This window comes from Lepidothrix coronata, unplaced genomic scaffold (genome assembly GCF_001604755.1).
Source record: "Lepidothrix coronata isolate B3197 unplaced genomic scaffold, Lepidothrix_coronata-1.0 Scaffold35, whole genome shotgun sequence".
Classification (NCBI taxonomy): Eukaryota; Metazoa; Chordata; class Aves; order Passeriformes; family Pipridae; genus Lepidothrix; species Lepidothrix coronata.
The window spans coordinates 5,836,594-5,863,057 of record NW_016690215.1 but is presented as its reverse complement, the minus strand read 5'-3'; the positions used below and the strand labels follow the sequence as shown (position 1 = coordinate 5,863,057).

At 40.4% G+C, this 26,464-nt stretch overlaps 1 protein-coding gene across 2 annotated transcripts; it reads right to left on the bottom strand.

The window, feature by feature from the left end:
• Window positions 1-1,126: 1,126 nt before the first annotated feature.
• BEND2 (BEN domain containing 2) lies at window positions 1,127-24,781 on the bottom strand. 2 transcript variants are annotated; one of them, XM_017812370.1, is made up of 12 exons: window positions 24,378-24,781; window positions 19,435-19,581; window positions 15,178-15,338; window positions 13,098-13,169; window positions 12,844-12,918; window positions 10,538-10,642; window positions 8,023-8,536; window positions 6,620-6,820; window positions 5,563-5,699; window positions 4,744-4,957; window positions 3,446-3,649; window positions 1,127-1,580 (listed from the first exon to the last, which is right to left on the bottom strand). In XM_017812370.1, exons 1-12 carry the CDS (start codon window positions 24,388-24,390, stop codon window positions 1,369-1,371), a joined length of 2,055 nt encoding a protein of 684 aa, XP_017667859.1. In that variant the 5' UTR covers window positions 24,391-24,781; the 3' UTR covers window positions 1,127-1,368. The 2 variants fall into 2 exon arrangements, with proteins under 2 accessions (XP_017667859.1, XP_017667860.1); XM_017812371.1 differs by lacking the exon at window positions 24,378-24,781 and adding an exon at window positions 24,005-24,143.
• Between the last annotated feature and the right edge of the window lie 1,683 nt (window positions 24,782-26,464).

Here is a 26,464-nt window from a genome sequence, read left to right as displayed (position 1 = left end):
AAATATAAGCATTTTTGGCTTTTTCTAAGGTTTTGAACTAGTAATATCTACACACACCAAAGTTCTTGGCATATACTGTATAGATCAGTAACAGAAAAATTTGTTAGTAGCACACCAGACAATCAAATTTGCAGTACATTTCTAGTAAAAAAAGAAAATCAGAAATTCAGCCTACTTCTTGATTCATACAGAGGACTTCTGCAAGGAGGTGGCAGGGGGAACTTAAATTACTAATTTCATATCTTATAAGGCCATTGCACATCCTAATTTACAGTCAAAAAGCCAGTCCTACGCTATATATAATAAATAACTGCGTGTTACGAACAGAAGTGAGAATAAATAAACTTCACTGTTTTATCCTATTGCTAACAAATAAACTATGAAATCTTTGCCTAGGAGAGGACAGTTCTGCTATGTACATAGCCATAATTTTGGAAGCCACTGTTGCCTCAAATTTCAGAGGTAAAATCGGTTCTCTGTGCCAGTCTTCTGAGCAGTTTCTTTCTGTGAAGAAGTTGGACCTCTGAGACTGTGCTCAGACATGATGCAAGTGGCAAGGCAAACTCACACACCAGTCTGCCAGTACATGGACACTGGCAGGACAGTGCCTGATGCTGGAAAAACACATAACAGAGACCGTATAGTGGAGTTCAAGATCCTGAAGAAGTATTACCTTTAAATTTCATCAAGGAAAAATAGTTTCCATTGAACAACAAACCATTGAACTGTTTGTTCTGGGTGCTTTTTTTGCCCTTTCATAGAGATAAATCAGAGCAAAGCACTACTCCAACTGTACTTACATGGATGGTTGTCTGCCTCTTATCCTACGGAAAAGTCTGCTACAGGAGGCAATCAAAATCATTAAGGTTGGAAAACACCCCCAAAATCAGACACAAGCTAACTAAATGCAATTAAAAATATTTTTCCTTTCCAATATTTTTGCTTGAAATATCCAATTGTCAAAGCAAATTTCATTCCTCACACATAATTAGATAACTTAGCTGGCTATGATTGGTCCTCCAAGAAGGACCATTCTTTCCTCTCCTCTTTTCCATCTGCTTCTGCTGACCTGATGCACAGTGCATCTTTTCTAATCAGATTAATCTTTCAGATTCAATGAATAATGAAAATGCAACAAGGAACAGCGAAAGTAATTTCTGAGGAGCACAAATGCTACTTATACAAGGAGTTAGGGTTTCCAAGTCTTCTGCTAACTTTGGTCTCATGAAGTGATACTATTAAGCGCTGCTGACAATTCGGTTTAATGGGACAACTCGATTTTACAGGCTTCTACACAGAATTTATAAAAACCTGATGAATTAAGATTTGAGCCAGATTTAGAGGGCTTCAATCCGTGACATGATAGTGCTACTTTCCATTGGCTTTACTGAAGCGGGATTCCTTGGAGGACTCTGCACTCGATGACGGCACTGCCAAGGCTCTCTGGCGGATTCCAACCGTAGCCTTTTTAAGCTCATGTCTGAGACTGCGGATTGTGCTGTTTATGGCAGCCACACATGCCTTCCAATCAAATCCACTTTCATTTAGATCAAAGGATGGAAAATTCTCCTGAAGGAAGTCTAAGAATAAACAAGTATGTAATAGTGAGTTATCAATTATTTATGCAAGCTATATACTCTCTTTTGATGTAATTAAGCCAAAACAAGTGTGTGCTACCAAAACAGGACAGCTTCATTTTATTAACCTTCAATGCTGTAGCCTGAGAGGCAGTCGTGCCACATCTGTGGAGCTCTTAGCATGCACTGTCTGGATCTTAACCCTTTCAACCTTCCTAGATTCAAGACATGGAGGACAAGCAGTTCCAAGATTTGTTAGGAAATCCATGTTGCAAAAAAGTGTGATGAATCACAGAACAAATCAGAAGGGACCCATATGGCTCAGAGTGCAACTCCCTGCTTCTTGCAAAACTACCGAAGACTAAATCATATCTCCATGGTATCCTAGTATCATGTTAAGAGTGTCTTCCAGATGAAGGTAACTAGTCAAATATGCAGCCTTACTAACTCAGTGAGCACTATTCCACAGTAATGCTGTGGAAGAAGCTCTTCTTGCTGTCCTGAACATTCCTTGCAAATCTCAACTTTAGGTGAGCTTTGGCTTTTTTAACACTATTCCAACGCTCCCAGGCAAGGTTTCAGCTCGGATAGAGTTAATTTTCTTCCTAGTAGGTAGTACAGTTTTGGATTTCAGATGAGAATAATGTTGATTAACACACTGATGTTGTTGCTAAGCAGTCCAGGCCTTTTCAACCTCTCACACCACCCCACCAGCAAGCAGGCTGGGGGACACAGGAAGCTGGGAGGATGCACAGCTAGGACAGCTGACCCCAACTGCCAAAGGGATATTCCATACCATATGGCCTCATGCTCAGCATATAAACTAGGGGTAAAGCTGGCTTGGGGTCATTGCCTGGGAAGTGGTTGGGCATCAGTCAGCGGGTGGTGAGCAACTGCACTGTGCATCACTTGTTTTCCATAATCCAATTCTTTTATCATCATAATCATTATTATTTTCCCTTACATTTCTCTCCTATTAAACTGTCTTATCTCAACCCATAAATTTTGCTTTTTTTCTTTTTTTTTCTTCCCCAGTTCTCTCCCCCATCCCAGTGGGATGGAGAGGGAGAACACGACAGGAGGGAAGAAGGTGGGCAAGCAGCTGTGTGGTGTTCAGCTACCTGACAGGTAAATCACAACAGTTAAATAAGTTTCACTTCAAAAGCTCTCCTTGTTTCTAATCTCCATAAACAATTTTTTGCTCCAGAGGTCAGTTATAAATTCCCTGCTTAGTCAAACTTGTCTCCCCATAGCTCTACCAGTTCTCCTGTCAGGATAGACTCTTGTGCTTGCAGAATGCTGTCCTTAAAGACCTATCAACTTCCCTGAGCTTCTCTCCTGTTTAAAGCTGTCTCTCACAAGCTTCCACCTGAGAATTTCTCAAGTAAGGCGAAGTCTGCTCTCCTAACCTACTCAGAACCTTTTACTTTACTCAGAATCTTGAGGTCCAGGATTTTGTAGTCTCTCCAGGCAATACTGCCACCAATTATCACACATCAAACCTTTTTATGAAGGGTACCAAAACCTGCTATGCATGACACCTCTGCTTGATCTACCTAGTCCCTATATTAAGAAATCATCTCAGATGTCCTCCGCTGCTTCCATCTCCCACTGCATTGCCCTTTTAAGCAGATGTCATGGAAATGGAGTTTTTTCACATGAACCAGCATTGTGATCTGGAGAATTTCTTGAGCTATTAAAATATAACTCCATCTACATCCTCTCCATCTGTTTCACTGCTGGCACTAATACCTGTCAGAATGGTTTCACAGACTAATTTCTCGAGTTTCGTGCTTTGTTTATAGACTATAAAGTTAATCACTCTTGTTAATTTCTCCATATTACCATTTGAACAGAGATTTTCTTACCTCTGAGAGCATTAATTTTGTTGGAATCCAGGGGGCTCATGCCACGATCAAGACTACCATATACATTGCTTTTTACCAGCACATCTTCAGTGAACATATGACGAATTAGGTAGCGAGCTGACAGCTCTGGCCGCGTCTTCCCCTTGGCTACATAAATGACTGAGAAAGGCAACTGGACATTGCGCTGTGGGCTCCCAAGATGTTCTAGAAAAGATGATAGGGAGGGAAGAGAGATATTTTACTCAACCAGCACTGATCATGGTTCAAAGTAGCTGTATTACACCAAAACTAACACCAGAAGTTTACCCTGAAGCTACTCTACTTGCTTAGAAAGAACAGAGCAGAACCATAACACTACAGCTAAAATGAAACATATTACAGACAAATGTCCAAGCAGCCAGAAAACCCTGTTTTACAACCATGTAACAGTATTTCTGATATGTCTTCAGCAATGCTAGCAATGTAACCTGCATTATTAATGACTGTTTTCTAACTTGTTTTCATCTCACATGAAAAGATTATGCTATTCCGATTACATGAGTAAAAAAAGTTCTGCTATTTCAGTGGTGTTTAGATTTTGTAAATGGAAACAGAAAAAGAGTGAATAACTACTTCAATCTGACTTCACTACGAACACTAAAAAAAAAATAAGGAGATCTGTGGGATCAGACTAACAAATGTTGGGTGCAGAAGCAGATCTGATATAGACCAAAAGTGATTCTAAGCAAATAAATTATTTCCAAGGGCAACTAATCTCAGCTCATTTTCCTTGAGATTTTCTACGCCATGCTGTACATGGATTTTTTCGCAATGCATTTGTATATTGTAAAAGTATATTTTCCTTTCATTAAAAATATAAAGACAGCTTTAAGATTTTTATTGTCCTAAAGAGTCAGTTTTACAGAAAGGTGTGCTTTTCTTCTGAAATTGCAACACCATTTCATAGATGTTCTGAGCTAGCTTACTCCTTTAAAGTACAATACCTACCAAATAAAACAAAAAAGCTAGGACAACTGAACAGAGTATCTGAAGATGAATTTTCCAGTCTTACAGTGGATATGCATTACAGGACACTGGTAGATGCACACAGACAAATGTTCTATTAGCAAGATAATGTTTTTGTTTGCTCCCTTGAAGACTTACTATACATATACCATATGACTGCCTTAAGAGGAAGAGTCACATAGTTCAGAAGATCCCTTTATTACATAATTACACCTACAGTATCATCTTTTGCCTATCACTGACCACTTAAAATGTAACAAACAATTCCAGAAAATGGAAAGTTCTTAATTTACCCATCGGTTCCAAAGACTGTTGTTTCCTGACTGAAGATGTGTGGAAAGCTTCTGGAAACTTATCCAATCCCGAATTCTGTGATGTGTCAGTTGTGGAGCTGGTCATTTTCTGAGAGTTTTGTGAATTACCTCCACTATCTTCATTATAACTTAAATCTACACATTGAGATGTATCTGGAGCATCAGCCACTTTTTCTTTCCCCTCAGCTGTCTCCTGAAACATTAAATGAGGTTAGCATATGCAGCGGGAGAAACCTACCAGTTTTCTAATTAGTGTTCCAGTTTGTATCACATTTAGTATAAATTAGATTTCAGATATTTGCAATATAGTTACTCCTGAATTTCTATCATGAAAATAACAGGTGAAACAGATAATAAATATTCAGAGATATGCAAAGAGCATTTTAGAAGCAGAGGTAAATGGAGGTGTTTTGGGAGTTATTTTTCAGTCAACATAAAGGCCTGGCTGGATATATCTGAAAGAAAAGCTTGTGAAACAGTGCTACCAGCTACATGTTTAACCTCTCAATCAAATCTGACGCTACGTCTGGGCAACATTTGCAGTGCCTTCCCTTTCATATCCTATGCTTAAACATCTCTTAACTGAACAGTGGGACGCAGGAGCAGGAAGAGGCAGAGCAAGAGAAAGGCACATGCTTCCAGTATTCCCACACGGAACTAGCACTACAGTCAGCAGGCCTGTGCTGAGCAACACAGAGATAGAACCCAAGGAATTTCCAATTAAAGCACTTGTACGATGAGGAATTCAAAGAATTAATCTGAGAAAATGCACAAACTTAGTACTTAAAAAATTATCACCTTAAGAGAACTTCCTGAGTTTCTTTTTGTTTCAGAGCGTAAACAGCGGATCATAGCGTTGACATTTGTGATACAGGTTTTCCAGTCTTTTCCATGCTCACTCAAATCATAGGTTGGAAAGTTAGTTACCAGAAATTCTACAAATAAAATATAGAAAATGTTTAAAGTTTCATGACATAAAATGGCATTTAGAAGTATTCTAATTTAGAAAGAACGCAAGCTAAGAAATGCTTCATGTTTACTGTTCTCCATTTAGAAGCTTTAGATTTCCATCTACGAATTGCGATAGTAAACTCATGTTTTGAAGCTAAACAGCATGATGAATTCAAGATGTTCAATGATACTTTTTTGAGGTGTTGTGAATGATGTTATTATATAAAGTATTTCCTGGTAGAATTAGGGGAAATGTGTGATTTATCATACTAACTTAAAAAAAAACCTTCAAAAACAACAACAACAAAAAAAGCCCACAAAGAACAGAGACAGGGTAATGCTGCAACCATTTCACATCTTATATAATCTCACTCTTTTAACCCTTTAACACATACATACCATGGGATTTGTGTAAATGGCTTGACATTTAAAAAAATAATACTCTCCCCATCTTTACCATTTCTCAATCCAGAGAACTGAACATAAGAGAAGGAGTATTTAAAAATCACCAGTTAATGTTTGTCCCAAGTATACCCTGACCATAAAAAAAACAACCTAAACAACCAAAAAAACCCATCCACAAAACCCATGCCACACACAAACACAAACTAAATTGCAATGAAAAATTTAGAGAGAGCGAGTATGACTGATGAACGTGGAGCACACAAAACCAAGAGAAATTCAAATTGTTTTATCTACGTTGAAGAAACATGAACAATGAGAATTACAAAGTAGGACTTTCAAAACAAAAAGACACTGCAGAGTAGAGCACATCCACTACGGCATTTATCTGTTCACCAGTTGCTAGATAATGCTAGAAACATACAGAAAAGGATTTCTTGTAAGTTAAAAACTTTGTTAAGTATTAAAGAAGTAAATCTGTGCATTTTGAAAGGCAACATACCTCTTATTGCAGCAATTTTGTTTGGATCCAACGTCCTGCGCCCTCGTGCACTCGCTCCCATAATGCTGCACAACAGTGTTTTCTTGGGGAACAGGACACGAACCAGGTAGCGAGCGGCGTACTTCGGTTTAGTCTTTTGCCGAGCCTTCACCAAATCGTTTCCAAGAACTTTTACGTTTCTCGCTGGGTCACCGACAAACTCTTTTGTAAAACAAAAACATTTAAAGAAAAAAAAATTAAAACTCCCAAGCAACTTGTTAAAAACAGAACACTTTTTCAAACTCTTTCTCTTGATCTCTATGGTACTCTCAGAATATGTTCTTCGATATGGTTAATTCTACTACATATTATTACTTATCCTTGCTCTTCCAAAAGAAGTTTTAAATTGGAAAGGTAACAGAAATATCTTTTTGATTTACATTAACCACCAACATAACAAACTGAAATCAAAACACCCAAGAAGATACATTAGACACCCAGGAATCCACAATGTTCAGACTGGCCTATTTTACACAGGTGCAGATACCTTGTATGTTTTCAAGACAATGACTCACGAAGAATGGCATATCCATACATAGTATTGCTAAAACATACATTGTTTACAAATTTGTAGATAGATATCCAAGTATTTCACCTACTATTCATGCAGTTCTTCAGCTGTATGACCTTATTTTTTAGACCAAAAGCAACAAAAACCTCATAGCTCAGCCTTCCACATAATTCAGGGCATTTATACTTTAAAAAGACATTAGTTTTTAAGACACAGTGCTATTTTTATATGTGCATATTTATTATAATGCAATGATCCATGGAATTATTCTTTTTCTGTGGAATTAAGTATTTTAAAATAAATCAAACACTGGAGGATTTGAGTATAGAAAGGATGTTTCACTGATAAAATCCTCCACGAGAAGAAAACAGGTATTACCTTCACACAGATCAGGTAAATTGCTTTCTTAAAATGTGCCTACAGGCATATGCCTCACTGAGCTTTAGTGGCAATCTCTTTTGCCTTTTTAAACACATGCATAGCACGCATACATTACTTATGAATTATACAGAGGTTAAAAAAGTTTACATCGAGTGTCTCAAGAGAGAAAAAGAGGATCTAGTCTTAAAAGAACTCAAAGCACCTACTGTAAATCACAGGCTTGTAGTAGTCTATACAACTGTATGTGCACTGCAGAGGTTTTTCAGTGATCTCTGGTATATTAAACATTTCTGTGATGTTTGTTTCAAGAGTTTTAAGCAGTATTCCATTATAGAAATGTGTGTCAGTCAGCCAGTTCTGCTCCTTTATTTTTGCTAAATTATGATAATGAAATTTCTTTAGGCATATCTTTTTAATACTAGCAGCAGTTTTTTAGCCTTTGTTTCTGAATATTTATCACGAAGGAACTCACCAAAGCTAGGGTCGATGAAGACTGAGGAAGATGGTAGCTCTTCACTAATATTCACATCCCCAGATGCATTTCTGTAGTTCTCCACTGCAGCATTATTTTCTTGACTGGCCTCAGATGGTGCTGGCATCGATGATGATGCCACTGGTGAAGATGCAACGTTGACAGTACTTTCCACAATACTGGGTGCAAGATTTGATTGTGGTGAAAGGTCAGGCATCTCATTAGTTGCTGTGTATGATGAATGCAATGAATGTGTTGAAACTATAGTGGGGAGTGGTGGGCTCTGCCTACCAACAGGCTGCTGTGATTCAAACTGAAAACTCTGCTGAGCATGTTTTACTGTGGAATTGACTTGAGCATGGCCATTTTGTAAAGGAACCCTTACAACTGGACTACGCCTTCCCTGGCCTGGTGAAGAGAGATGAAGACTTAAGTCCCTTTCCATGGATTTTTGTACTCTTATTTTTCCTTGGGGCAAATGACTGGAACTTCTGTATGAAAATCCAACTGGTTTCTGGAAACGTGATTCAGAAAACAATTAAAAGGTTAAATTAGACATAGCTGGTCATTTTTTATTTTCTTTTTAGCAAACCAGGAAAACTAAATTTTAGCAATTATGCTATTGGCAGCATACTCCCTTGAAGTAGTCAATGTCATTAACTCAGAGCTGTTACTTTTTAGCCTTCTCTCTGCTTTCCTCTATTCTCACTTGTAGCTGCAACACTAAGAATTTATCTGATAAGCTTCAACCTTTCTCAGTTTTTTTCCATGTGGAGTGTTGGCATAATTGCTTTCTAGACAAATATATAGTGAGAAAAACTTTGTAAAGGTTCTTAAAGATGTTCTATAAAAAGGTAAATAGGCAAAATAAAATCTAAAATTTTTCAGCCATTGACCCAGTCTGATGAATTTTCAAGGTATGCCTTCACTGCCACACTAGCTTCCTTTCAAAGAAGAAAAAAAAAATTCACTTTCTCTTCTTTCTTTACTTGCTAGCTGAAAACATTAAACATGCAGATCTCATCTACAATGGAAGATTCCAAAGAAACTAAGACAAACTGAGAGATAGGCTAAGTTTTTCACCACTTTGAGTACTTTTATCAAAAAATATATGATCCCCAAAGCATATATTCTACTTCAAAACACAAGTCGGTAGCCACCAAATGTAGATGACACATGTGGGTTTGTTTTTCTTATTTTGTTTAATTTTTGGTGGGTTGGTTTGCATGTTTTCAGAAATCCCATTATATTTCACCCTTATAATATTAAAAAAATCTATGACCTGAAGAAAGGCTTACGTATCTGAAAGCTTGGCTGTTTTTCCAGCTTTTGGAATTCATATAATAAAAAAAACATACCTTTACCACAAACCTTTCCTTATTTATATGCTTAGCCCTTCACAGACACAACAATAGTAAAGCTACAAAAAAAACCAACAGCATTCCTGTTGGTTTTAAACAGTTGGCAGATAGCATCCTACAAGCTTATAGTGATAAAACCCTGGAGAAAAAAAAAAAAGGCAGTGCAGGTCACTTTTAAGCCAAACATTAAAGCAGCTGCCATCCCACATGATCAGAGGAGAGGGTAAGAGCACAGAGGTCTCATGGGGTTCATGGGTAGGTGAAAAAATCAGTTTATTCCCTGGATCTCATGGTTTTGTATGTGTGGACAGTAAAAGCTTGGAGTCAAAAAAAACCCCACATCCCAAATAAAACCTAGTATCCTTCTGATAGCTGAGATGCATGAGAAATTCATTGCTTTTACCCACCCTTAAAGCAACTGGCCTTACTGCTGTCTTGACATCTCCTGACAGCAGGATCACCTCTGCCACATTAAAAGCTTTGCAGTATTGTTGACAAAAAAGGTCATTATGGATTTTATGACCTTCTTCAAAAATTATCTGTTATGCTTTCCTTTTAAAGAGCATTGTTAGAAGTACTAACATTGTGTCTCCTTAGTTAACAGTGGATTGATCATTTAGGAACAAAATGAATAGCTTGTACTCAATATCAAACCTTATTAAAAACATTGAAAAAGGTGCTTTTATTAAGAAAAATAATAAATTCTAGACTGTAATGGATATGACAACACATTGTTGAGATCTAAAAATCAGTTAGTCAATTGAACCAGTCTGACCGATGCTTAAACTTTCTTTTAACTGCAGAAACCAGTAAGACAACACATCACATGTTGCAAAGGTACAAGAGCAATGTACTGAAGTTTAAGATGTACTTACACGATTAATTTCTGTTCATTCCAATATAAACAGAATTTTACAGCATCTATCACAGCATCCTGGATTTGATGGGGGCCACTACCAATCTGTGACCACCAGTCAATAACAACACAGGAGTCAGAAGCTGGTGAATAGTAAGAAATCTCAAGTAATTTAACTGAAATAGATTCTAAGTCTACTACTTTGCTACTAATCTTAGTGAAAGAGTTGTTTTTTTCAATAAGCATCAGAGGAAATGAGTGAATTAAAGAAAAAATGTCTTAGGTCTTTAATACTCACAGGTTTGAGCAACAGTGGCTTTACACGAGTATGCTGCATTTCTGAGACCTTTCGATGAAGCACGTCAAATTTTTTATCCAGTTTCTGAATGGCATCATACATGGCCTGTTGACAAATGTAAGAGTGAAAACAGTACTGTTTCACAAGAACCCAAACTAAACCTAAAGAAACCAGAAAGTTCAATTAAAAGGTAAATTCCCCCCCTAAAACTGGCTAAGATCTGTAGATAATATACACATTCTGTAATCATATTAAAAATCAATTTAGACAAAAAATGCAAGTAACAGTGGTAAATATTACAGTAAAAATTCTCAGAGAAGTTTACTCTTGTGACTCTAAGGCAGCTGGCACTTGAAGGTTGCTCCCACTGCTTCCAGCAGATATTTTATTTGTACCTATTTTCATGTTTTATGATACACTGACAAGTTTCTGACAAGCTCTAAGGCACATTAGGTATTACGATACACTATTTTAAGTCCTAATAAGTTTCCAAACACACAGGTAAAAGCCTTACTGGCAGCCACTGAAATATTGATTTCTCTAACACCAATGGGAAATATTTAGAAAAATCCTGTCTGTAAAGTCAAGTCCCAACTGGAAGGAACTGAATGTAGCCAGGGATGCCACAGACAAGAAGGGCTTCTGTAGGTATGCAGGTGACAAAAAGAGGGATAGGGCAAGTGCAAGCCCGCTGCTGAATGAGAGAGGGGACCCAGTGTGGTGGGGGAAAAACAGTTTTCCCCCTGAAGTTATAAAATGGTAAACCCCCAGGGGGTGGTGACCCTTGAGGCTGAACCAATGAGCGCTTCTGCAAAATATAAACATATCATCCAGACCGGAAAAGTAGGGTAGTTGTTGTTGTAGTTGTGGTAGTTGGAGAAGTAGCCATGTTGTAGAGCCACAAGGAGAAGCAGCAGGAGCCCCACTGGGGACTGGGTCCCCCCCAGCCCCTGGCTGGGGGGCTACAGGGACTTGGAACAGTGGCAGAAGCAGCTCATACACCACAGGGTCATGCTGCTGTCCAGAGGGACATCAACAGGCAGAAGAAATGGGCTAACAGGAGCCTCATGAAGTTCTACAAGGGGAAGTGCACAGTCCTGCACCTGGGGAGGAACAACCCCAGGCACCAGTACATGCCAGGGACCACCCAGCTGAAAAGCAGCTTGGCAAAAAAGGATCTGGGATCTCCTCATCCTTTTATGGATCCTGATTAAGTTTAATGTGAGTCAGCAACGTGCCCTTGCAACAAAGGTGGAGAATGGTACCCTGGGCTGCATTAGGCAAAGTATTGCCAGCAAGATGAGGGAGGTGATCCTTCCACTCTGCTCAGCACTGGTGAAGCCACATGTCAAGTGCTGAGTCCAGCTCTGGTCTCCCTAGTGCAAGAGAAACATGGGCGTACTAGAGAGAGACCAGTGAAGAGCCATGAAAGAGATGAAGAGATGGGAATGTCTCTCCTATGAGAACAGGCTGAGGGAGCTGGGACTGTTAAGTCTAAACAAGAGAAAGCTCAGGAGCTCAGTACAGGTGTTATAAAAAGGCTTCATGTAGCCCTAGTGTAGAGCCACTGAGAGGAGGGGATAACAGTGAAGTGAAGGAGATGGAAAGGTGCCTGTAGGCAGCAAAAGAGGCTATAGTTTCTCTTAATGCTATTTGTTACTGCACACATTCCCAGACTGGCAAGACTGTTACTCACACAGTCTTAGTCAACCTCCATCCACCACATTCCTGAATGTATTACTTAAGGAGACTTAAAAGACATTCACACTTGGCTAAAAGCCACTCATAAACTGACTTCCCTAAAGCACAGCTGGAATGTCTTTCACTCTATACTGTGACCCCTGTCACACAAGTGCTCACCTGCATAAATATGGGGTGCTTTTAGCTTTCAGTGTGGTTATTTTCAATCTCACATGCTACTGCTTCAGAAGTTAAAAGGAAAGAAGTCATAAAAACAACTCTAGTAGAATTTTGGCACACCTTTGGCAAGCAACACATACTTTCAATAGCTGGGTGTGTATCATAGTCATCTTTCCCATTACTGTGAAGGTCCTCCCAGTAAATCACTAGAGTTTACATTTTGTATAAAAGCTTAATATTTGTAAAGTATTCTTGCCAGCTATAGTGTGAAAAGTTCAGAGAATATGAAGGAGAGTCGTTTTTCATTGAAAATATTGAAGTGGGCAACTAAAAAGTGAACAATTGGAAAAGATCAAGTCACAGGTTGTCACATAAAGAATACAAATCTTCCTGAAGTTTAACTAAAGTTGTTTAAATGACATTTCAGGTATAAAGAAAAAAAATACCTGGCAATAACTGAGGATCTCCATAAGCGTAATCTGTTGATATTCAGCATAGGAAGCTTTAGATACAATACTCTCCTTTTTCATAGAAATAAAACAAAACAGAGTGTAAGCTACTAATACATACACAGGCTTAGGATATCACATTAAACAAATAAATCCCAAATTGAAATCTCACATGTTACTTCAGTCTACTCCAAAACATACATCCCAAAGCAGCTTTTCAAAGTCAGTCAAACAAAACAAAATTAACTTACACATTCATAGTCTGATTCATACTCATAAATGACACTGTCACTATCTTCATATTCTTCTTCCCTGTTTCTCATCTGGGAAATAACATAAAGAGCATTTAATGTTTTGAATAAAGGAAGTATTCAAAATATAAACTGCGGGGAGAACTTCCTAGGAATCCAACTTGGAAACTTTTAGTTGTAGTTATATTCCCTCCCCTGGTTACAGGAGAGCCCAAGCAAACAAGACTTAACACAGTCGGCTTATTTATATACTGTTGTGTTAAGGAAACTTTCCTGTCTGACCATTTGGGAACCACTCTGGCAGTCATATTCCAACACCAGAGACTTTCACTCCTGGGACTGAAGCCCCTTTGCAGAAGGTGGTTCCAGTGAGCTGACGGGGCCCGGCTTGACTCCCTGCACACCTCACTTTCACAGCCAGACAAGGCTTCCTTACGGACTTGACAATGGGCTTGTCATAGCAGAGCCTCAGACCTCTGGCTCCTTTAAGTATTTTTGGCATGGTACAACAACAGAATAACTGGAACTTGGAACTCAGCTTGAGCTGAGTATCTTAGAGGGACTCTGTGTGTGTGTGTGTGTGCGTGTGCGCACACACACACACACGCATATATATATACACACACATATATATATGTATACACATATATATAAAATGTGTTTTTATTTGACAATAACTTTCTCATTTAACTATACATACTATACAGCCAGGCTTATGTAATCACAGAATCATTTAGACTGGGAAAGAACTCTAATATGAGTCTAAATTATGAGATTTCATGTATATTTTTACACTGAATAAACCATTTTAAAAAAAGTGCTTATCTCAATGGGTATAACTGCAAGCAGAACCTGCTTGTAAACTGCTCTTATACAGGAAGAACGGCGCCACCACCTGGACAATCCTGACATCTTTCTTTTACTGGATGGGTGCCTTTCCCATGCACCATACACTGGCAGGAGTAAGGAGTCTGCTGGTGGTGTCTCTGGGTTTTTTCTTCCTATTTTTTAAAACTAATCAGGTCTTATTTTAAAAAAGAAAGGCTGGAGGATGTTTCTTTTGTTTTGTTTACAACAGGTAGAACTTCAGTGACTGGTAAAATCATGGAGAAGACTATCTGGGAGTTACTGAAAAACACCTGAAGGACAAAGCAGTCATCAGTCACAGCCAGCATGAGGGGAAAGTCCTGCTTGTCAGAGTTAACTTCCTTTTATTACAAGATGACTCCATGTGGTTGATGAAGGGAAGGCAGTTGACGTAATCTATTTGGATTTCAGTAAAGCTTTTGATACTGTCTCTCGCACAGATGGATAAACACATCCTGTGGTGGGTGAGCAATTGGCTCACGCGTCGAGCACAGAGAGTAACAGTGAATGGAGGAACATCAGACTGGAGACCTGTCACTAGTGGGGTTCCTCAGAGCTTTGTGCGACACGTATCGGTGTCATCCTGGTGTAGAACTGGCAGAAGGTGCCCTCAGAAGTATTTTTAATTTAAATACAGCATTGCCACAGGGTGTGGTTTAACAGCCTTGTTCCTAAGAAACTTTGGAACATGAAAGTTGTTGAATCTATCAACTGTTTTCTGCTTTTGGGAAAGGGATGTAGGACTTTGGTTAATTTCATCTACTACCTGATCGACAATATTTTTATTTTTTTCATTGGGCCCTGTGCTCTTCAACATCTTCATAAATTACTTGGATGCAGGACTAGAAGTAATACTAACCAAGTTTGTCGACGACACTACGCTAGGAGGAGCTGCTGACTTTCTTGAAGGCAGAGAGGTCCTACAGAGAGATCTGGACAAATCAGAGAGCTGGGCAATCACTAACCATATGAAGGTTAACAAGGACAAGTGTTGGATTCTGCATCTGGGACAGGGTAACCCTGAATGTGCATACAGACTGCAGAATGAGAGGCTGGAGACTTGCTAGAAGCATTCAAGCACTGCACGGATATCCAGCTTATCTTCTTCACTGGGATGTCATCCAATGATCATACAAGAGTGAAGGAAAAGTGACATTTCAAATAACACTGAAATTGACCTCAAAATCAAGAGCTACTGTTTGGAGAAACATACCTCATTCTGTTCCACTACAGTAGGACAAATTCGTTTTCTTTTATTACGCAAAACCACAAAATCCACTTTTTCAGGGCTGTGACCATTTCCTCTCTGCATCATTGTAGAATGGCTCATTTGTGAAGCCATTTGATCAGTTAGCAGCGGTAAGCCTTCGCCTCCTGGGAAAGTGAAGAGAAAGCAAAGCACAACAGCAAGTTTCCCACTGCATTTAGCATTTTACTACAGTAAAAACAGGCACAGTCACCCTCTTTTTTTTTTTTTTTTAACTTTCAAACTGCTTGGCTATTTCAAATTTCTTTAGCAGCATATTTTCAAACACTTATTAATCCAATTCATTTAGATCAGAAATGATAAATTTAATTTGTTTCTTCCAAAGTCTCTACAGCCTCCATTTCATTTTGCCTTGCTTTTCCCTCGATTCTCTGTTCTAATTTCCATGTCCAATTCAAAACCCCAACACAACCAGCTCCCTGAAAATTCAGGCAATACACCCACGATATAAAACACAGTTTCCATTTATTCAGTCCTCAGCTGTCGCCCCCCCTACATTTATGGGGTTCCCTCCAGTTTTGATACTGAAACACTGTGCAACAGAAAAGACCTCTTCCAGGTCAGGGATTACCAAACACAAACTATTCATAAGTGATAGACAGAATGCCTCCACCTCTGCACCTGTGGGCCTAGCATAGTTAAAAAGCCATTACCAGTGTGAATTAGCTCTGTGCTAATTCTTTTGAAGTCCACACAATTGCCAGACCTGCCAGAATTGAAGAATATTAAAGGATTTTCACAATGAAGAGAAAGGGTTCTACTGCCAAATTTGTCTGTACATCAGTTACAGGCTTCTACCTCAGATTTTCAGGAAAGGGCTATAGCAGCTCTTTTAACAAGAAATAAAATCCTCTTATAAGCGGAGGAAGGAAAAACAGACAAAAGTAACTCCTTTCCCTTGAATTCTATATATTTTAGCTAGAGATGGGCCAAGCACTATATAGATAACAAGATACAGAAAAGAGAATATATTAAAACACAAATAAAGAAGCTGAACAAGACCTTGGAAATAATAAGAAGAGCATCTGGCATAAAAAGGCAACACCAAGTCTCTACCATATTATTCTGCCATGATGAAGTTTTCAGCTGGCATAGGCCAAGCTGAAAGGGTATGGTGAGGAAGTTTTGTGGACAGCTACAGTAAATTCCTCCCACATAAATGGGGCTGTATGAGAAAAGTTACAAGGGTACTTCTTACCACTTTAGCAAAATAATGGAACTAATTTCATGTCCCAGATGAAAACTAGAGCTAGTATCTCAGAAGTGAAGAGAAAAATAATCCCAGGAGACTGGGACAAGCTAAGAGAAATACTGAAAAGCAAAGACAACTGCATTTCTTCTACACAGCAGAAGAGGAAGGGCCAGGGGCAGGACAGAAAAGTACAAATATATCCAGTATCATAAGCCAGAAAAAAATTTTCCTTGCTTTAAAAGCCCAGACAAATTCAGCAGAGCTGGCAGATACAACCTAGGCAAGATCTGTGGTAGATTTAACTAGTATAGTTAACATAATTTTGAAATCACAAACCGGGTAATAAAAATACATAAGGTGAAGATTAAAACCTATCTACCCTCCCCCAACCAGCTCCAGAATTTGGTTCCTTTCCCAGACCACCTCATGCCTCCATGTCTGTCACATAGGCCAAGCCAGCACTCATCTCCTAGCACTCAGCACCTTCAGAACTGAGAGCTCAGGATACGACAGAGAGCACTCTGTGGGACCAACACCAACAGAGGCAAGAGGACATGTTGAAAGGAGAAGAGCTGCAGGATTAACACACTGGCACAGTACAGTCCCTCAGATTTCATACACTTCCTGCAGCCAAACCAGAATGCCACTTCACCTGGAGAAACATCACATCCCTGAAATCACATTTTAAGCATATTACATTTATGTTAAACTAATGGTCTGCATAATGAGGTTCCCAAATTTAGATATAGGCCTGAATACAGTGACCTAAAAAAGTGCCAGCAAAAGTGATACTGAGTTTGTGGGCATAAATAGCTAAGAAAAAAAGTGAAATAAAAGTGTTCTGCAGCTGGTGGGGAGAAATAAAGACATAGATCTGTGTCTTAGTGATATTGAGCTTGCTCTGCCAGATATGTATCCATAGGCGAGACCAAAAAGACTAAAGGTTCTCAGAAACACCCAACAACACTAGAAAACAGATGTAACTTGCCTTTGTGAAGATAAATACTGATGAGATTCTCTATAGAGTCAATTGGCTGAATAACAAAAAAAATCCCCCAAACTAGTAAGTGCCATCACTTAGTTACAGTCATTTTCCTCACTGGTAATACTGCTACTGGAATTACTAAATGCTCGTAACAGTTATGAATTATTTTTGTCTGGGCCAGTGAAGCATGGGCTAAGATTTCTGAGAGACTTTGATCTTGCATGTTAAAATAAATACAATGAATTAGAGACAATCACCAAAGGCTACATACAGCTAATAACTTATGACCTTAAACAACCATCGTACTATCATTACGCATCAGTATCTCCAGTACTAAGTTGGCACTGGGCAGTTGTCGTGGTTTGAACCTTGTTTTCCCCCAGAAGCTAAGAAAGTGGTAACCCCCAAGGGGTGGTAACCCCTGGAAGTTTTGAAGTTTTGTCCAATAAGCGCTCCTGCAAAATGTAAACATTCCACAAGCTGACCGGAAGAGACGAGTTGTAGTTTGGTTGTTGAAGAAGAGAGGTGGCCATGTTGTAGAGTCACAAGGAAGGGGCTCGGAGCCCCTTGGAGGGCTCTGGCCCCCCTCCCAGCCCCGGCTGGGGGGGCTGCAGAGACTTGGAACAGTGTTAAGCTAGACTAAGTGTCTGTAACTGAACCTGGAGATGTTTCTTCACTGTGAGCTGCAGCAGCAGAACTGCACTGACCGGAGAAACGGTGGCACAGAGCCAGAAGAGATAAGATGCGGCAGAGGCATTACAGCCAAGCAGGAGAGACACAGTGTTGTCCGAAGAAAGAGAGTTAGCAGCAGAGAGACAGAGTTTGGGGTAAGAACTGTACCAGACCCCTCCCAAACTCCTTTGAGACCTCCGAGAAAGGAGGAGTAGATGGACTCCTGTTTGAGAGGAGCCTTGGAGTACAGCAGTACCGGAGAGAGAGAGGAGCTAAGAAGCTCAAAAGTGTCCTGAAGCTGGACCGGGACAGAGAAGGAATGCGGGGGGAGTTGACCTTGCCCCCCTCCCCCCCGCTGCTGCTGACAAGCCTGGAAGCCTGAGACGGAGCACAGGAGCTCTGGTAGAACTCTTGAGGCAAAGGCTTGCAACTGAATGCTGCCCAAGATGTTCTGACTCAGGGGTGAACCCCTGAGGAAGGGACTTTCACGAAGATGCCCCTGCACTTCGTGATATGACGTGGTGACGCGAGCTTGTCCCTGCTACCCAGTCCACGGAAGAGAAGACCCTCATTTTGGAGACGACGGGGGCCAAGGGGGCTTGGATAACCCCCTCGTGAGTGCTGGCAGAGATCCAGCTATCAGCTGCTGCATGTGGAGAGAACAGATGACTGCTGCTGTAGAAGACACTCCTGCTTAGAGACTGGAAGGGATCTGTCCTTCTTCCCTCCTGGACTTTTATTTGGAGGGGAGAGGAGATCTGATCCATTGTAAAATGCTTATGTCACAGTAGAGATAGTTGTGATCGTGTGTATAATGCATTATGATATTTATTTGTACAGTCATTGTAATGTATTCCCTTTCCCCATTTGGAGTCTGGTGTGTTTTGTCTGGAAAAAACCCATCTCCCATTGGATTGAGATGTGACAGGGGGCTAGGACTAGGGAATTAGGATTTTGGAGAATCTCAAACCATGACAGCAGTTTATCTAAACCCCTAATTTTTTAGGTTAGCTTTTTCCATTACATTTATTTTCCAAATTACTTCCTAATTCATTCCTAGATACATTTACTTCATAAGTCAGTAAAAAGCTGTCTTTTTAAAATGTAATATATCATATATAACATAATACAAAATATTTTAGCGGGTTCACTACATATAAAGACCTGCAAAGTAATAACTAAAAGATACCTCTTTTAAATGCATTGCCAAGCAATTTGTCTGAAGAAGCTTTCTAATAAATCGTGTTTTAAAGGTATGGCCAATATAGAAAGCATTCAACAGAGCAGCACTGAACACACAGCCTTAAAACTAGCCATTAACTATTACATCACAATAAAAATTATCAGTAATTACCATAGGCAAGTTGACCCACGTGGTGAACAGCACTGTTTCCTTCACAGTTTTGTTCCACTGACATGCAGCTTTGTGTAGACAGTCCATGTTCTCCATGGTCCATTATCACTGCTTCAACATCATCTTCAGACTTCACACATATGTAATCTATTAGCATATTCAGAAAGAGAAACAGGTAAAATACACCATTCTGCATTTCAGATGACAACTGTAGTGCCTGTATCACATCTAGCACTACCTCAGTATTTTAAATCCAGTTTCACTTTAGTGACTAAATGCAAAGTCACTTTTAAAAATATACACTGAGGTTTTAACACTCACTAGAAGGGAAGCAGTTTACTATTGCTTAGTTGGTGGGATTCCTGAAACTACTTAGTACCCAATTCTTCCTACAGTGTCCAGCTTCAAAAGTAACAGTTATAAGCCAGTAGAACTTCTACAAAGTCCACTATTTACACTTTCAAGCACACGAAAAAAATACTAAAACTTCCAGACCAAATTAATCTTTCATAAATAAGCCTTGCTTAACACACTTGAAACAAATCAGTCTATAAATCCCAACTGTGTATTTGGTATTCAGGTCAAACCAAACATCAGCTGTCAAGGAGACATCATACAGGAACACCAAATGGCAAATCTGCACTACCAAATTTTTTCCAATTAAACACACTACATCCAGAGAAAAATGTTCCTGTTTCAGAATAACTGTATTACAGTTATTATTGCTAGATCTGGTGGTTTTGACAGGATCAGGAAAGGAGTGGAATTTTTTCTTCATGAAACAAATTAATGGAAGTAACCATACCGTGAACCACTAAAGTTAGGAAATAAAACTTAAATTCAGCCAGCACACATGCATAATGTCACTCTAATTATATGTAACACAGGATCTCTATCCTGTTCATTGCACAGGATGGACCGAGGTCCAGGAATGAATCAGAACTGTATGAGTGTAACAGTGGTCTGGGGTTTTACTCTCCAATTCACTCCAAATCCTGCTCTCTTCCCTCTGCTTCAATTAAGCTGAATTCCCCAGTTCATTCAGTTTTCCTTCTGGCCAATACTCCTGTCTAATCCAAAAGAAATAAGACAGGCAGGGTTTGGATTTGGCTGTCATCAGATTAGGAAAGACTTACCCAAACTGAGGGTCTGTTCAGAAACACCAATCTACTGCCACACAGTTGACAGCATTGTTTATAGTTGTGAAAGAAGCCAAAAAGCTACCTGGGGCAGAGCTGACCAGCACAAAGGAGTTTAGCTGAGTGGACACAAAGTAGGATATGCTGCTGAGGCTGCAACTAAGAACAGTTTTTGGACAGTTTTCATCAGCTGCATAGAAAGTAAACAACAGGACTACTCACAAACTTAATTTACGGTGCAGCTTTTAGCAAAACACTTCAGTGATTCACTGACTGAAGTTCATTGCAGGCTCACATGAGGAATTATTAGCAGGTGTTGAATTAACTAACTGCCTCACAGGCACAAATTTTTTTGTTGACAATCATTTAGTATTCTACCTACTTAGGAAGAGAATTAATGAAGAGTCAGGAAAAGGGCATCTGCAATGAAGCAGAAGGGATCAGAATCCTCTCTGGCAACTTCCCCAACCAGTATGCCAGATAAGTGCATGGCCTGACAAACGTCCTACTTACAGCTGGGCCTCTGCTGTCCTGCAATCATCTTTCTATCCCTAAATAGAGGAGGTGACACACGTTGTATGCTATTTATGCAACCCTACAAAGTACAGACTTTATCTGTATATTCATAATCTTTGCCACAAATCTCATGCCTCACTTTGGCCAACAGGAAATAAGGCAGCCAAACAAGCCTACCTGATCAGCAACTATGCCACTCAAATCTACAGCAGACAGAGGAACAGGTATAGAAGAGGGAAAAATTCTGTGGAACCAGAACACAACAAAGAGACAGCAAAGTCAAAGCAGCTCCATCTGGACTAAAGGAAGGCCAGTATGAACAGAAGTCAGGAGAGTTTCTACAACTGGTTTAAACTGAACACAAATCCCAGTCTTCCCTCTACTACTCTCCCTGACATAAGTTTTAAAATCAGAATTTCAGTGGTGCAGTGGACTATGAGCAGAAAGTGTTTCCAAAGTTGGTAGCTACAGCAACTCACAGCTGGAGGGTAAATATAAACCAAACAGGAAAACACGGAAAGGTAAGCCACCTCAACTAAAAAAAAGCAAAAATCCCCAACCACATCTAATTAATTACAACACATTTCCACAATGACGTAGAAGCAATGCAGCCACAAGCATTAGTCCCTCAAAACTTTTGACTTCTCAGATGGTGGCCAAAGTCCTCCTCATCCCCAGGACTTTTAATTTCCATTACCCATTGCTGAACATAGCTGTTCTCAAACAGATAAAGGAAATGTTAGATGAAAGATGAATACAAACTACAACATAAAGAAAATTGAGACATAAACACAATGACACCACACACAGGACACAGATGGTCACAGATAGAAAGAATGATTTTTTCTCTAAAATAATTTAAAGATTGAAAGATGTCGGTATTAAACATATAGAAATAGTAAAACCAAGCAAACAAATAAAAAAACTTGGATTCTTTCAAAGGCAGTTAAAAACAAAAACATAAAAGTCCAAAAAAACTCTGTAGCAACTATGAGTTACCTACCAAAATTAATAAAGCAAAGTAACCCTACTCAAATAAATAAAGAATTTAGCTGGGTTTAAACTAACCCACAAAAGGAGAGACAGCTAGCATCACCCTGGATCACAGTTAGATCCTGCTCTATTTTATCCTGTGACACTTACACTAACATACACAAAAAAGCGAACCAACACAACGGAGAGTCCAGGGACACCAGTGCCTTTCAGGGTTGGTATCATCCCATCACAGCTTTAGGTAATCATTTGGCTATTAACTCCATCTCACTGCAGACATATCTGAGAGTTTTAAGCAAATTTCTGCACACTACAATAATGGAAGCTACAAGCACAGAAATACAACTGGATCTGATGCATCAGCTGAAGCCTGAAGACAAGCTGACAGACTATTTTTCTTTCTCCAGGTATGTTATTAATTAAATATATCACGTAAGCCAGTGGGATAAGGAAGGACTTGTACTGAGTCAGACATTACTTGATGAATGCTCTCACTTATTGGAGAAACAGAAATGTAGGTGACCATCAAGTACGGGATGGTAAAGGGAGATGGATCAGAGAGCTGAAAGCACCAACTTGTACTAAATCCTATCCAAACCTCTACTACAGAGTTCCTGGAGGGCTGCTTGCAAAATCACCAAATCAAACTTTTCACAGAAATCCAGTGGTTTTTCTTCATTTTCTAAGAGTTCAGTTAGACACATTTCTGTATATAGGCAATCATGATCTCAATAGTCCCAGATGCAACAGCCAGCCATGGAAGCTATGTGTAAGACAAACTAGATTTTACAAAGATGCTCAAATATGGCACTCAGAAAAAAAAAATTGACTGCACCTACTTCAAGTCACATCCTTGAATTCAGCATACTTCTGATAGTTTTGTCCTTAATCTAGATAGACTGTCGGGGATCAGAGACATCAGAATACTCTAGCACAGTGTTCAGCCTCTGAACACTGAAGGAACAGTTAATATAGAATGCTGTTGTCAGAATTTGCATAAGTGAAATTTGCAACAAACTAAGACAACAGAACCAAATGTTAAGCAAATACAAACCATTTACTATGGAGAGATATAATAAAACCATACTTCCTGTGGCTTTAGGTCTCATATTTGGATCACTGTGATGCCAAAACCACCAAAACTCAAAGTAAAACAACTCTCTTTCAGAGACCTCTGATGTTTAACAAGATTTGAGCTCATTCTGAAACTTCTGACTGCAGAAAAGAATTAATGGCACATCTTTTCTATTGCCAAGAATTAGTACAGACTTAATATTTGTTAAGACTATTGAGTTACAGACAAAGCCAATCAGGAGACCAAAGAGTTGAGGACAAAGGAGAAGGATCAACAAATACATGTTTGTTTAACCAGGAGCAGTACCAGGATTGCTATGCTCCCATGCTCCTACATCTCAGTCTTTATGCTGGCACTTTATGCTGGCACTTGCATGACTGCACGGTGAACTGGCTATTTCTTAGTCAGAGAAGTTCCTTGAACCATGAAGTTACACAAGGAAATTGGGCATCTGAGCAAGACACAACTGGAACTTCTTTAGTGGGTAGGTCTGTGACAGCGACCGCAAACTAAATGAGCTTAAACTGACGTGAGTCCGTATAAACATCACTTCTCGGAAGGGCGAGGTGCAGCACGTAACTGACAGAAACTAACCTGTTTTGACGCGAAATACAGGAAACCCATACACCTCTAAGGCACTTAGGTTGCACTGAGCATTGCATTCCAACGGGAAGTTCATTAGGTCAGGCCTTTCACTTTAGCAGCATCACTCATCTCTGCCGTACTCAGGTTTTGTACCTCAGTAACTGCAGCGCTGGGGGAACCTGCCAGGGCCGACACCCCGCTATTCCACACCGAAGTCTCCCCAGGATTTCGTCACTACTTCCCCCTCCCCCCCAGCACTGACCTACACCATGAGGCAGCCAAACTGTAGCTGGACGACCCTACTCCTGAGCACCAACTTCCCTGAGGGTCCCCGAGGAACATCCGCTCGCCAGGGGTTCCCCGGGAGCGCGCCCGAGCCCCTCCGCCCAGCGGGTCCCGCGGCCGCGCGCCCCCGCCGGCCATGACGCGACGGCGACGGGCAGGAGTAACAGCCAATGGCAGCGCTCGGCGCGCGGGAACGGGCGAATCGCGACGGGCGCGGTGGGCGCGGCCCGGCCGGCTCGGCAGCGGCGTTGGGGCTGCTCCGAACCATGGGAGAGCGTCCACCGCGCCCTGGCGGCGCCGCGTCCCGCCCGCCTCCCGCTGCGGGGCGAGTGGCCGCCCGGGGCCCTTACCCTCCTCGGACATGGCCTGGTGGGGCGGCAGAGCGCGGGGTCCTCCTCGGGTGGGTCGGGCAGCGGAGCCGGGGTTCGAGCACGGGCAAGGGCAGGTGTGGCCGGAATGCGTCGTTGGAAACGGAAGCGGCTTCTCCGACGTGAGCAACAAACTGTTTTGGAGCAGTGCGGCTGCGCGCGGGGGCGCGCTCGGCAAACGGGAGCGCGGGGGCGGCGCAGCCACCGCCTTCTTCCTCAGTAGGCGCGGCGTGAGCGCAGCACTTGGTCTGTCTGCCTGTCAACACCTAGTCGGTCTGCTACGGCCCTCCTGCAGCAGCCAATCCATACAGCACCCAGTCCGTCTGTCCGCCCGCTCCCGCACAGAAGCCCATCAGTCCCTCCGCCCGTTGCCGTAGCAGTCCTGATTTCCATAGTCTTGTGGGGCAGTGGTATTTGGAGGAACTAAGAGAAGAAAGGCATTTAAAGTAGGTCTAAGAGGAGTACAATCTTTAGGAAGTGAAGCTAAATTAAAAGGAATGATCTGATACACTAGAGGCCATAACACTTCTGTTCTGAGTTAAAGCACTCTGTTTTACAAAGTTTTGTCTTGAAAATATAAACCGGTAGGCATTCCTCTATATTTCTACCAATATGGTTTCAGTGGCTTACTAATCATCTAGACAGCAGGTTTAGAAAAGAAAACTGAAAGGAATGGAGATAGGTGGGAGGCTGTTGTAGGGAAAAGAGTCAACTGTTAATGCATTTGAATGCAGAACATACTTTCAGAAAGAGTGAGAAAACCCGACCTCATGGCTAGGCTTTGCGAACAAAGATTTAGGAAGGCTCTATCCACATTTGTTACAAGCACGCTGGTGGCTAATGAGGATAGTGTGGTGGTATATATTCACAGGTATATCCCTTGTACATACTCTTTAGGTCTGTGTGCATGTGAGTGTGAATATTTTATAGGAAATGTACTGTGAAATTTGCTCTCTGAGATTCTGAAGTACTTTAGATTTGTAAGTGAGGCCTGCGAGTTACTGTTGTGCTGTAGTAAATTCTAGTAATCTTCTGTAAGTTGTTTAACTTTAGCTATCGATTAAGTGCTGTTAAACCTTTGAGCCTAAATTGTCAGTCCAATCTGGGACTAAGTTGGCAGAGGGGTCCACTCTGAACCTTGTGGCTCAAGAGGGGGGGTTTCCCTTTATTCCTTTTTATTCTTACCCTTTCCTATCCTTATCCTTACCCCTCCCCTCCAACCCTCCCCCAACCTCCATATAGATAATTTTGGGGTTGATTTGGGGTTTAGATTGATGGATTTTAGGTTTTAGTTTGCTTTTTCTCTGTGTGCTTTAATCATCTAGTAAATAGCAGAGTGAACCTTATCAACAAACTTTGTTGTGCTTTCACTTTTATATTAAACCTGACTTTTCCGATACCTTTGCTAGTGATTCTTTCAGTGACCTTAAAATACTCATGTGCAACACCTACAAAGAATTAATTTTTCCTGGATCAGTTTTCACAGAAAATTTCCTGAAGTTAATTTGTTGGCCATCTTTCCTGATTCTTAGAGTTATTAGATCTAGTAAAATAAAATAATATGTTTACCTGTTTATACATTTATCTCTTTCTGTCATGTTTCATTTTGGGTTTGAACTTGGTATTTTGTAGTGTTGGACATTTCAAATGATAAGTGAAATTGCGCATTAATGCCAGTTACACACCAGTCTTCAGGAAGCCCAAAACTTGTTTTGTGCATTGAGGAAAGTAACAGAAATTATAGCTTAAATTTACATTACCAGGATTTTTTTGATGGTACAGCTGGCTTGGCAAAGTAAAATGCCCAGAAACGGATCACAGTATTAGGATAAAATGATTGGGTATCAGTATTGAGAGGGTATGGTCTATATTTCATTCACTTTGCTTTGGGTCAGGTCTTAAATTATCTACCAAACCCAAGAAAACAGTGAAATGTGAAGCCCTATCTAGAGGTTTCATTTTTGAGGCCCTCCCATTCTTAAATGGTCATAAACCCATTTTTTTTTAATTACCCATAATGAAGTAAGGGGTGTGTGACTGCTGCATAGGAAGGCTTTATTGAACACTAA

Coding starts and splice junctions, on each gene's coding strand:
- BEND2 (XM_017812370.1), bottom strand. Junction 8,537..10,537: donor AGCCACTGTTGCTCAAACCT/GTGAGTATTAAA, acceptor TCACGTTTCCAG/AAACCAGTTGGATTTTCATA. Junction 6,821..8,022: donor CTTCATCGACCCTAGCTTTG/GTGAGTTCCTTC, acceptor GTTTTACAAAAG/AGTTTGTCGGTGACCCAGCG.